The 11,294-nt window shown below is 43.4% G+C and overlaps 1 protein-coding gene across 1 annotated transcript in view; it reads right to left on the bottom strand.

Annotated features, from left to right (window-relative positions):
* Positions 1–9,625, bottom strand: part of LOC126298204 (homeobox protein GBX-2-like) — a 377,119-nt gene extending 367,494 nt beyond the window's left edge. The window contains exon 1 of the mRNA XM_049989509.1: positions 9,292–9,625. Within this exon, the coding sequence (XP_049845466.1) occupies positions 9,292–9,604 (313 nt within the window). The 5' untranslated portion in view covers positions 9,605–9,625. The remainder of the gene's footprint in view (positions 1–9,291) is intronic.
* Positions 9,626–11,294: the final 1,669 nt, after the last annotated feature.

Here is an 11,294-nt window from a genome sequence, read left to right on the forward strand (position 1 = left end):
GGACTGCTGTTTATTGTAGTATAAGGGACCGTCATATCAAAACGACGCAGATGGAAGAAACTAGTAACTTTTCCATTTCTTCAAAAGTAATCGCCCTAACTGTAAAAAAAATGGTTCAAATGGCTCTGAGCACTATGGGACTCAACTGCTGTGGTTATCAGTCCCCTAGAACTTAGAACTACTTAAACCTAACTAACCTAAGGACATCACACACATCCATGCCCGAGGCAGGATTCGAACCTGCGACCGTAGCAGTCGCACGGTTCCGGACTGCGCGCCTAGAACCGCGAGACCACCGCGGCCGGCCCCTAACTGTAAATACACTGTTGCCAGTGGGAGACAAGACCGTCATTGCTTTTATGAAAGAATATTTGCGGTTGCCTACGGAACCGTGATTGCACCCAGGCGTGTATAAAAAATGGTTCAAATGGCTCTGAGCACTATTGGACTCAACTGTTGTGGTCATCAGTCCCCTAGAACTTAGAACTACTTAAACCTAACTAACCTAAGGACATCACACACATCCATGCCCGAGGCAGGATTCGAACCTGCGACCGTAGCAGCCGCACGGTTCCGGACTGCGCGCCTAGAACTGCGAGACCACCGCGGCCGGGCAGGCGTGCATCCCTTCGTCCGAAGCAAATCGAAAACCACGAATGTCTTTCTTCAGGGCATCAAAAATGTGGAAATAGCATGTGGAGAGATCGTGACTGTGTGTGTGATGTGTAAGGGATTCCCAACGAAACATCTGCAACGTAGTCGACGAACCCTTGGTAACACGTGACCTCTCATCATCCTGCCACTGAATGATATCGTCTGTCAAAATGCCTGGGCGTTTGGACTTGATGGCGCGTCTCAATTTTTGCAAAGTATCCACATACCGCTAGCATTGGCCCCGTGTTCCAGAAATTCAATAAGCAGCGGGCCCCTGCAGTCAAAGAAAAAGGTCATCGTGACTTTCCTGTACCTGAGATTCCTGTTGTTTCGACTAAGCTGCAGAAGCTTCGCTAGGAAGCCCTAACGTATCCTCCATAAAATCCGATCTCTCCCAGTGCAGTTCCTATATGTTTGGAGCCCTGAATAAAGACATTCGTGGTTGTACATTTCCTCCGAGCAAAGATGTGCACACCTGGATGAAATCGTGGTTCGTGGACAACTGCTAACATTTTCTCCGTGAAGGCATTGACCATCTTGCCTCACAGTGGGATAAATTTATTAACAGTTATGATGACTATTTTGAAATAATAAACAGTTTACTTACTTTTTTCCATGTGGCTCGTTTTCATTCGAGTACCCCTTATACACTTATTTTCGGCCTATATTAGAGAAAATCAGTGTTTTTTATTATTATTGGAGGACCTTTATTTCCCTTTCAGCCTTGCCTACTCAACATCCTACGATTTGCTGATTCCGCCTGTGGACTCATGAATCCCCTCACATTTGTTGTTGGCAACCTATGGATGGAGACACCTTTCACTGACTGGAATGTTGCCGCTCAGGCCGCAGGCTCATCCACGTGCGATAGTCTCCAGGTAAGTCCTGTGTTAAATATAGCTTGTAATTCTCTAGAACCTGTGACGTTTCGAGAGTATCAGATTTCACGCTACATTAGTCTCCGAAAGTTATCTGAGAAATTTGGAAACTGACGTACCTAAAAATATCAACTTTATTAGTAAAATTCTCTTTGGGGTATGGGAGGGAGGGTTGGCGAGATGATTCCAACCCCTACCCCTTGGGCTCGGACCGACGATCTTCTCCAACTCCTCTCAGATAATATTCGCCGACTGTCTCAGTGCTCAAGATTCGATAGAACGATGTTCTTTTTTCCTAAGTTATCTCTTTCGTAGTTGATTTACGAGCACATCCTCTTAGGAGTCGCCTAGTTAACCCCAGGCTAGAATCTGTCTTTCCTGCATCTAGATGTATACAGTCCTTGTTGTGCTGGTTCTCCTAGATAATTTGCGGCTTTCACTATTCCCAGTAATTTATCGACAACGGTAAATTCCAACAAGATTCGGTCCCCAAAATCCGGAATGCTGCTATCTCCTCTGTAAGAATAATCTCCACTGCCACTGACTTTGAAACTCAATAGTTTGTTGTTCTTCCTATGTTCTGTTTACTGTCTCCTATAGTATCATATTTTGGGGTGACTATGTGCATTCACAAACAGCAGTCGTACCTAATATGCTGTTCTCGAGTAATCTTCTCGGATGTTTTGTTGCCGGCCGGTGTGGCAGAGCGGTTCTAGGCGCTTCAGTCGGGAACCGCACGACCGCTACGGTCTTAGGTTCGAATCCTGCCTCGGGCATGGATGTGTGTGATGCCCTTAGGTTGGTAAGTTTTAAGTAGTTCTAAGTTCTAGGGGACTGATGACCTCACATTTAAGTCCCATAGTGCTCAGAGCCATTTGATGTTTTGTTAATGGTATTTTATTTACACGATCAATTTCGAAATTATGAAATTTCGTCTGCAGGCGTGCTTGTGGTAATGCAACATAACTGAAACACTGAAGTACATAAAGCATTCGAAAGCGCACCCACATCGCGAATTAGTACTGCCACTGTAAAATATGCCAGTTCTTGTATTCGTCCAAACGTGTGTCAAATACAAAGATACTCAATGTTTGGCATTTATACTCGGTGTATTTCGGAGAGTACTTTACATTTGCACCTCTTATTTGTCCTTCTTCCCGTTCCATTCGAGTATGGAGCACGGGAAGAATGATTACTTAATGTGTCTTCGCGCGCTGTAATTACTATAATATTGCTTACACGGTCGCTAGGGAAGCAGTACGTAAAGGGTTTCAGTATATTCCTAGATTCCTCACTTAAAATGGTTCTTGAGACTAGGCTTTCACGAGATGGTTTACGTGTATCTTCACCTACCCGTCCTTCAGGTTTTTTTTTTTTTTTTTTTTTTTTTTTAGCGTTTCCGTGACCCTCTCCCATGGCTCAAAAAACATGTGTGCTGCCCTTCTTTGTGCAAATTTCGTTCCTCTGTTGTTACTATTTGGTAAGGATCCCACACACTTGATCAATATTATAAGATGGGTTAAAGCACGTTTCTTGTAGCACTCTCCTTTGTAGACTCGTTGCATTTTCCTAGTACGCTACCAATGAACCGAAGTCTGTCATCTGCTTTACCTACGATTGAGCCTATGGGATCGTTCCATTTCACGTCGCTAGAAATTGTTACATCGAGCCATCTGTATTGGTTGGATTATTCCATTTGTGACTCGTTGATGTTGCAGTCATAAGACACGACGTTTTTTCGTTTTGAGAAGCGAAAAATTTTAGTTTCGTACATTTTAAAGCAAGCTGGCAACGTACGCACCGTTTTGAAATCTTATCAAGATCTGACAGAATATTTGGGCAGCTTTCTTCTGGTAGTACTTCGTTAAACACTGCTTCGCAAAAAGGACCACTTTTTAAAACCCCACAGTTGATCTCCACTGCAATGCATAATTTTTAAATTTGGCTCAAAGGTGCCTACGCCTTCCTCTCTAATGGTCAACAACGTGGCGCCCTGCGACGTTAGCCTGAGGCGCGACGATGCTTCAAACAGCAAGGGTTCCTACGTGGTGTTCAAAACGTCTCTCCGCAGTGCCGTATGATTATTAGCCGCACCTTCCGTATGATTTTTCGCCTGCCTGGATTACTCCCCTTCACGTGGACTTCCCAACATTCCACCGTTTCGTATATCTCAGCCAGCGTCAGTAGTGCCGTTTGTGTGTGTCGTTACGTGTTGACGTGAACGTTTAAGTTTAGTTCCTTTGTTGGTTTGTTTTATTTTTGTCACTGTTAAAATGCTAACCAATGAAGAACGTGTGTTTTTAGTCGAACAAGTGTTCAAAGCTGGCGGTAAATACACAGCTTCAGTTCATCAAACATTTAATGCAGTTTTCCCTGAGACAACACTCCCACATCGCGATACTGTGCGAGATTAGATTAACAAATTTCGAAGTACGGGTTCAGTGACAGATGCACCGAGAAGTGGTAGTCCTAGCGTTTTGTCTGAGGATAAACTACTCGATATTTGCGACAAAATGTCCATGAGTCCGAACAAGTCAGTAAGAAAATTCGTCCAGGAAATCGATGTTAGTGTCGGAACGGCCCATTTCCCAAGAACTGAAAAATACTGATCATTGCAAGAGACTGCATTATTGTCAATGGTTCAAAAATTTCGTCAACAAAATGGAAGAGATACTCTTAATGAACCTTTTTTCATTGATGAGGCGTGGTTTCATTCATCTGGGTACATGAACTCGCAAAATTTTCGTATGCAAAACCATTGTGTTTTCGTGAGGAATCACTTCATTCTGTGACAATAGGAGTTTGGATTGCAATTTCTAGACGTCGGATTGTGGGTCCCATATTTTTCAACGAAACAATAAACGCACAACAATATTGCAGTGATATTCTGTACCCATTCATAGGACAACTTGTGCTAAGTGAAATACTGAACGGTTATTTTCAACAAGATGGTGCAACCGCGCATACAGCTCGCGTTTCAATGTCACTGCTTGCTGATGTTTTTGGTGATCGCATAATTTCACAGGGACTTTGGCTTCCACTATCGCCTGACCTAACACCAGCTGAATTTTTCTTCTAGGGTGCAGCGAAAGCAACTGTCTATAAAAACCGTGCAAAATCCATCGATGAATTGATAACTGCAATATCCACTTTCACTGCTTCAGTTACAGAAGAAATGTTACAGCTTGCATTTGGAAACATGATTAGACGAATTGAATTGTGTATTCAACAACAGGGGAGACACTTTCAACATTTAATGTGAAAATTTGTAAGTAAAATTGAATATTCAATAAATTAATAACTTGTATTTCACTGAGTTTCATTTCGGTATATTCACTGCGGCATACGGCACGCGTGGCAAACAATCATACGGCATTGCGCAGAGACTTTTTGAACACTCCGTACAATCAAATAATCTCACACTCGCATTGCAGTAAATCTTTGAATTTTAGGATTTCTGGCACAAACTAGTTTCAAAGCGACGACATCATCCATCCGTATAGAAAACGATATTCATGTTGCGAGCTCGTCCTTATGTACTATTCAAATGTGTGCTGCAATCTAACATTTTAATTCCCAAAATTTTCAGATAGTTTTCGGAGAACAAGTAGCACGAATACTAAGTCTCGAAAATGCCGAGGCTGATCGAAGCTGGTACTAACAACACGTATGGCGCAGGTTTCGTGAGTCCACACGAAGGACAGACAATCCACCGGAAATTGAGTAAGGGGAGACACAAAGGAAAAGATGATCCACTAAGAACAAAAATAAATTACAGAAAGACTAGTTTCCCGAATGTAGGCGGAAATGAGTCATAGATCCAACAGCATTCCCAAACATTTACATGCTCACATACACACAATCATCAGACTAGTACCTACGATAGTAGCTTTACGTGAAATACTGATTAGGATGTACGCATATGCACACTTCCATTTTTATACCGTTTAAATTGGGACATTGTTGAAGTTGTGACTTTTGGTAGCTATTATAGTTCTTAAATTATTGCAGTGACACAAGTACTTCACAAATTTTTGGATAATAGCTTTTCTAATTATATATGTCTCCGAATTGTAATTTTTTGAAAGCTATGAAAAAAGTACTAAAATGTATGTAAGAAAATTACTATTATTATTATTATTATGTCTGCCTCTGGTAGCTGAGTGGTCAGCGCGACGGAAAATCATACCTGACGGCCCGGGTTCGATTCCCGGCTGGGTCAGAGGTTTTCTCCGCTCAGGGGCTGGGTGTTGTGTTGTCCTTATCATCATCATTTCATCCCCATCGACACGCAAGTCGCCGAAGTGGCGTCAACTCGAAAGACTTGCGCCAGGCGAACGGTCTACCTGACGGGAGGCCCTAGCCACACAGGATTTCCATTTTACTATTATTAACATATTGACACAATTTATATATATATATATATCTTACTATTATTGAAGTTTTCTGTATCCGTAGTTCGTTAAGAGTGGGGGTGAGGCAACTTAAATACAGTAATAAACCGTGACTTCCCCTCGATCCACTCGTGTACAGGCTTTCGCAACAGCTGAAAGTTGTCAGTTGATTTTGAAACCCTAGTTGAAGGCTGTTCTCCTGGCGGATCCACTCTTCAATATATGGCTGACTGCCCAGGGGAACTTGCTCTTGCCACGTATACTTGGAGGTAGTAGCGAACCTAAAAACGCACAACTTGTAATAGCTATAATTTTTAGTTTGCAACTGACTTAAATACTGATGTAAGATTGTTCAGAACACCGCCCTCAGTCAGCGATAGAAATATCTGCACTTATGTGCGTTACAGCCTGTATTTTGGCAGTACGAACACTATTTACACACATTTACGGCGTTTTTAACAGTAATCGTGGATTACGACATTATTTAGTTTTGACATACCTGTAATGTAACTGTACAATGTATTTTTATCTCAGACATACACTGTCTGATAACATTTTATTATATTAGATGAAAGTAGTTTCTTCACTGATCAGAAAATTTCGGGCTGTATTTTCTCCTAATTTATCTGTGCACCGAGAATAATCGTGTCTAAGTTCGCATTATATTTATTTTTTTATTTCTAAACGCGGTTCATTTGTTTAAAATGATACTGGAACGTATCTTAATCTCCATCTAATCAATAAATTTCGTGTAACTCCTCTTTTCTGTTCTATGAAGAATTGAAAAATTACTAATTTTTTCATAATGTGGGGCCACAGTTACAATATATTTCTTTAAAGTCAGTATCGCCATTAGACAGTTGTTTATTTACAGTGTTACATTTACATTTACAGTATTTCATTTACACTTACACAATCATGATTTCGGCTTTTAAAGTGCCATTACCAAGTGTTTTCAGTGTTAAAAATTGACTAAGATGTCTCACTGTCGTATTAAAATACACAATATCAAAAGCCGAAATCATGATTGTGTAAGTGTAAATGTAACACTGTAAATAAACAACAGTCTAATTGCGGTACTGACTCGAAAGATTACTGATTATGTGTACGGTATAGTGTCGTTCCCGTTTAAGACGTGTAAATGTGGAGAGTGTTTTTGCTTTTGTTTATATACTGTCTGAATCTTTTCGTCCGTAGGTTTCATTTTACAAATTTCTGTCGATCATATTTTTCGCTTTTCGTCCATTCTGTGTATTATGTTCATTCCCCTAATTCTTCTTTCAGCTCAAAAGCTAATTGTAAGGTCATTATTAATAAATGTATAACTTATTTTTGAGAAATATTCCTCAGATAACGACATTTTCTTTCTTTCTATTTTTCCTAGTGGTAATTCTTCATTTCATTGCAGTAGCTGTGCAGTTGTACCATAAATAAGAAAAAGCAAAATGCGTTTATTTATCGATTGTCATTTTTGATTTGTACTTCACTGTTGCTGTTTGAGTTTACACATTATCATTTTGTCATTTGGAGATCGTGAGTGGAGATGTGGACGCTAGAAAATAGAATGCCAAGCGGAGAAATCGGAACGTTTCCGACATTTTCTTCTGTCTGAGTTTAATACAGGGATGAGAACAGCAGAGGCACCCAGAAACATTTGCGCCGAGTGAGGGGATAGTGCCATCCGACAGAGCATGGCAAGAAAATGGTTTTCTCGTTTTAAGGAAGATCTTTTGACATTAGTGACTCTCCACGTTCAGTGATATCTACGGAGTTTGGAGAAAATCGTTTAAACGCAATAGTGCGCAATGATCCGCGTCAGTGTACTCGAGAACTGGAAAATGTGATGCTTCCTGATTATTCCACCACCATGCGACATTTTCACGCAATGGGGAAGGCTCGAAAATCGGGTGTATGGGTACCGCACCGTGTGCGTAAACCGAAAATCACAAAAATCTGCGGGTGGTCATATGTGCATCTGTGCTTGCTCGTCATCAATTGGCTCGTGAACAAAATCGGCCAATCGTATCCTATATCGGTACTGGTGGTAGGCAATAACTATTTGTTCCGCTCTTCCCCGTTCTTTTCACGAATGCCGCCTGGGAAGAATGATTGTGGACAAACCTCGGTATTAGCTCATTTTCTGATTCTCTCGTCACTGTCACAAATTTCGCGTGACGCATGTGGAAGGAATTAATATGTTTCCCGACCCTTCCCAGAACCGTACTCACGAAATTTGATATTAAAAGTGTCTGCGATACGCAACGCCTAACCTGGGGCCACAGCAGTTTGTTTGGCATTTCCGTAACGCTCTCGCACTTACTAAACAAGCCCGTGACGAAACTTGTCGCTCTTTGTTGAAATCTCTTCTTTTAATTCTCCCTGATATGGGTCCCAGACTGCCGAACAGTAGTCGATAATCGTTCGCACAGGTGTTTTGTGGATGAACTACACTCATCCAGCGAACCACAGCCTGGCATGAGGGTCAACTGCCAGTCCCTGCACCAGACAACAATACCGCCCATACTGACGCAGTGAATAAGGAAATTCGTTTTTGCATATAACAAGTCATGTAACTGTCACCCGTGGCGCTACATTAAAATCTTTCCCATTTTCTCGTCACAGAGCCAGTGACCAGCAACTCGCTACAGTAACAAATACGTAACTCCTGCACGATCCATCTGAAATCTATACCTACATGTCTACTCCGCAAGCCACCAAACGGCGCATCCTAGAGGGTAACTTGTATCACTGCTAGTCATTTCCTATACAGTTTCACTCGCAAAGGGAGCGAGGGAAAAACGACTGTCTGTATGCTTCCATATGAGCCATAATTTTCTTGTTTTGCGGTCTCTGTCTTTGGTCGAGATGTCGGCCTACGTTGGCTGCTGTAGAATATTTCTGCAGTCAGTCGTAAACGCCGGCACTTTAAACCAACAGTATTCCTCGAAAAGAACGTCGTCTAAGTTCCAGCGATATCCATTTGAGATCATGGAGCATTTTCGTAGCACTCCAGTGTGGAAGGACCTACCGGTAACAAATCCAGCACAACGCTTCTGAAAAATTTCGATGTGTTTCTTTAATCCGACATAGTACGGATCCGAAACAGTAATCGAGATGAGCCACGTAAATGTTCTACACGATATCTCGTTTATAGACGAGCGACACTTTGCTAGAATTTTCCCAATAAGCTGATGTCGACCATTCATCTTCCCTACTATCGGGAAAGGCTCGAAAACTAGTGTACAGGAATAAACAACAATTTGATAACTGACTGGTCGCGGTTGTCTCCATTTATATTCAATTAATACACAGTCAGTATCCAAAATGGACAAGCTTGGCGTTCTTTGTCGAGCCTAGGGACTGACCTGCGACGGAGGTACCGTCAACGGCAGACGCTGGCACAGACGCAGGGGCGGGAGCCGGCGCCGGTGGGCTGTGCGAGGGGGGAGGCGGCGGGGGCGGCTGCTGCGGGGGAGGTGGCGGCGCCGACACGGGTAGCCAGGCGCCGTAGAGCAGCGGCAGCTGCAGTGGCAGAGGCAGCCCCAGTGGCAACCCCAGACCGAGCTGCAGCGGCAGCGGCGCCGACGCCTGCGGGGGCGGCTGTGGCTGCGGGGGCGGCGCGGCGTCGGCGCGCGCCATCAGGGCATCGATGGAGAACGCGCTGCGCGCCGCCTCCATGCGCTCACATCGCCCGCGGCTTCCGCACTGGCTCCGCAGCCTCCGCGGGGCGTACCGCGTACGCGACCATGGCACCGCCCCTCTCGGTTGCCATTGGCCGTCCGGGCTCCAATCCCGGGTTGCCGCGTGCGGGAGGCCACGCCCAGCGCCGCCACCCCTCAGCAGTTTCCACCTCATTAGGAAGTCGCTCGGCCGTAACGAAGCGGCCGGCCTAATGAATCGATGCGTCGCGTGGCTTGAGTTTAACGGGCGCGGCTACCAGATTTATGCCGTGTCTCGGCTAAATACATCCGTCCCAGCAAATGCACTGCACGTGATAATGTATTCTCTGTGCATCGCCTCTCCTACTTTATTCCCCGGTCATCCTTTCGAACTCAGTATTATTTGTAGTATTAATGTTCCTGCGCGTTTGTGTATCAGTGTCTCTGAATTATTTCTGCTGAAGTTATGCTATCAGTGATAGCACGCCGGCACGGTTGCAACGGGATGGAGTTCGTGAGTGCACACTTCCAAAACAGTGGTTCAAATAGCTCCAAGCACTATGGGACTTAACACCTGAGGTCATCAGTCCCCTAGACCTAGAACTACTTAAATTAACTAACCTAAGGATATCGCACACATCAATGCCCGAGGCAGGATTCGAACCTGTGACCGTAGCAGCAGCGCGGTTCCGGACTGAAGCGCCTAGAACAGCTCGGCCACAACGACCGGCTGCACACTTACATCTTCATTACGCGCATATTGTGACGTTGCAATGTTTTGACAGTTAGTCGCTATATAGATCTGAAGGGAATTGTTACACAAATGTGGGCCTCTTCTTAAACTTTTGGTCGAGTATTCTATTTATAATGACGACTCATGAGGGATTGCCAGAAAAAAAGAAGAATCATCTAAGCAAGGACGTAAGCTATAAGCCTTGTAACTTAGGTAGATTCGTACAGTGCAGGACGCTTTCGTCAGTCCAGTAAGAGGTCATACACATTGAGAAGCAACAGAAAAAGCATGCCAAAATTTAAAAGAACGCAAAATCCCCAAGATTGGCAAAGTTTTACAGAAGTTCGAAATATAGCGCGTACTTCAATGCGAGATGCTTTTAATAATTTCCACAACGAAATTCTGTCTCGAAATCTGGTAGAAAACCCAAAGAGATTCTGGTCATACATGAAACACACCAGTGCAAGACGCAATCAATAACTTCACTGCGCGATAACAACGGTGAAGTCACTGGTGACAGTGTCACTAAAGCAGAGTTTTTAAAGGCGGTTGTCCGAAACGCTTTCACCAAAGAAGATGAAGTAAATATTCCTGAATTCCAGTCAAGAACAACTGCCAAGATGAGAAACATAGAAGTAGATATCCTCGGTGTAACAAAGCAGCTTAAATCACTTAATAAAGGCAATGCCTCCGGTCCAGATTGTATACCAGTCAGGTTCCTCTCAGAGTATGCTAATAAAATAGCTCCATATTTAACAATTATGTACAACCACTCGCTCAAAGAAAGATCCGTACCTAAAGACTGGAAAATTGCTCAGGTCACACCAATACCCAAAACTGGAAGTAGGAGTAATCAGCTGAATTATAGGCCTATATCACTAACGTCGATTTGCAGTAGGGTTTTAGAACATGTACTGCATTCGAACATTATGAAGTGCCTCGAAGAAAACGATTTACTGACACATAGTCAGAACGG

The sequence above is a fragment of the Schistocerca gregaria genome, chromosome X (genome assembly GCF_023897955.1).
Source record: "Schistocerca gregaria isolate iqSchGreg1 chromosome X, iqSchGreg1.2, whole genome shotgun sequence".
In the NCBI taxonomy this organism is placed as follows: domain Eukaryota; kingdom Metazoa; phylum Arthropoda; class Insecta; order Orthoptera; family Acrididae; genus Schistocerca; species Schistocerca gregaria.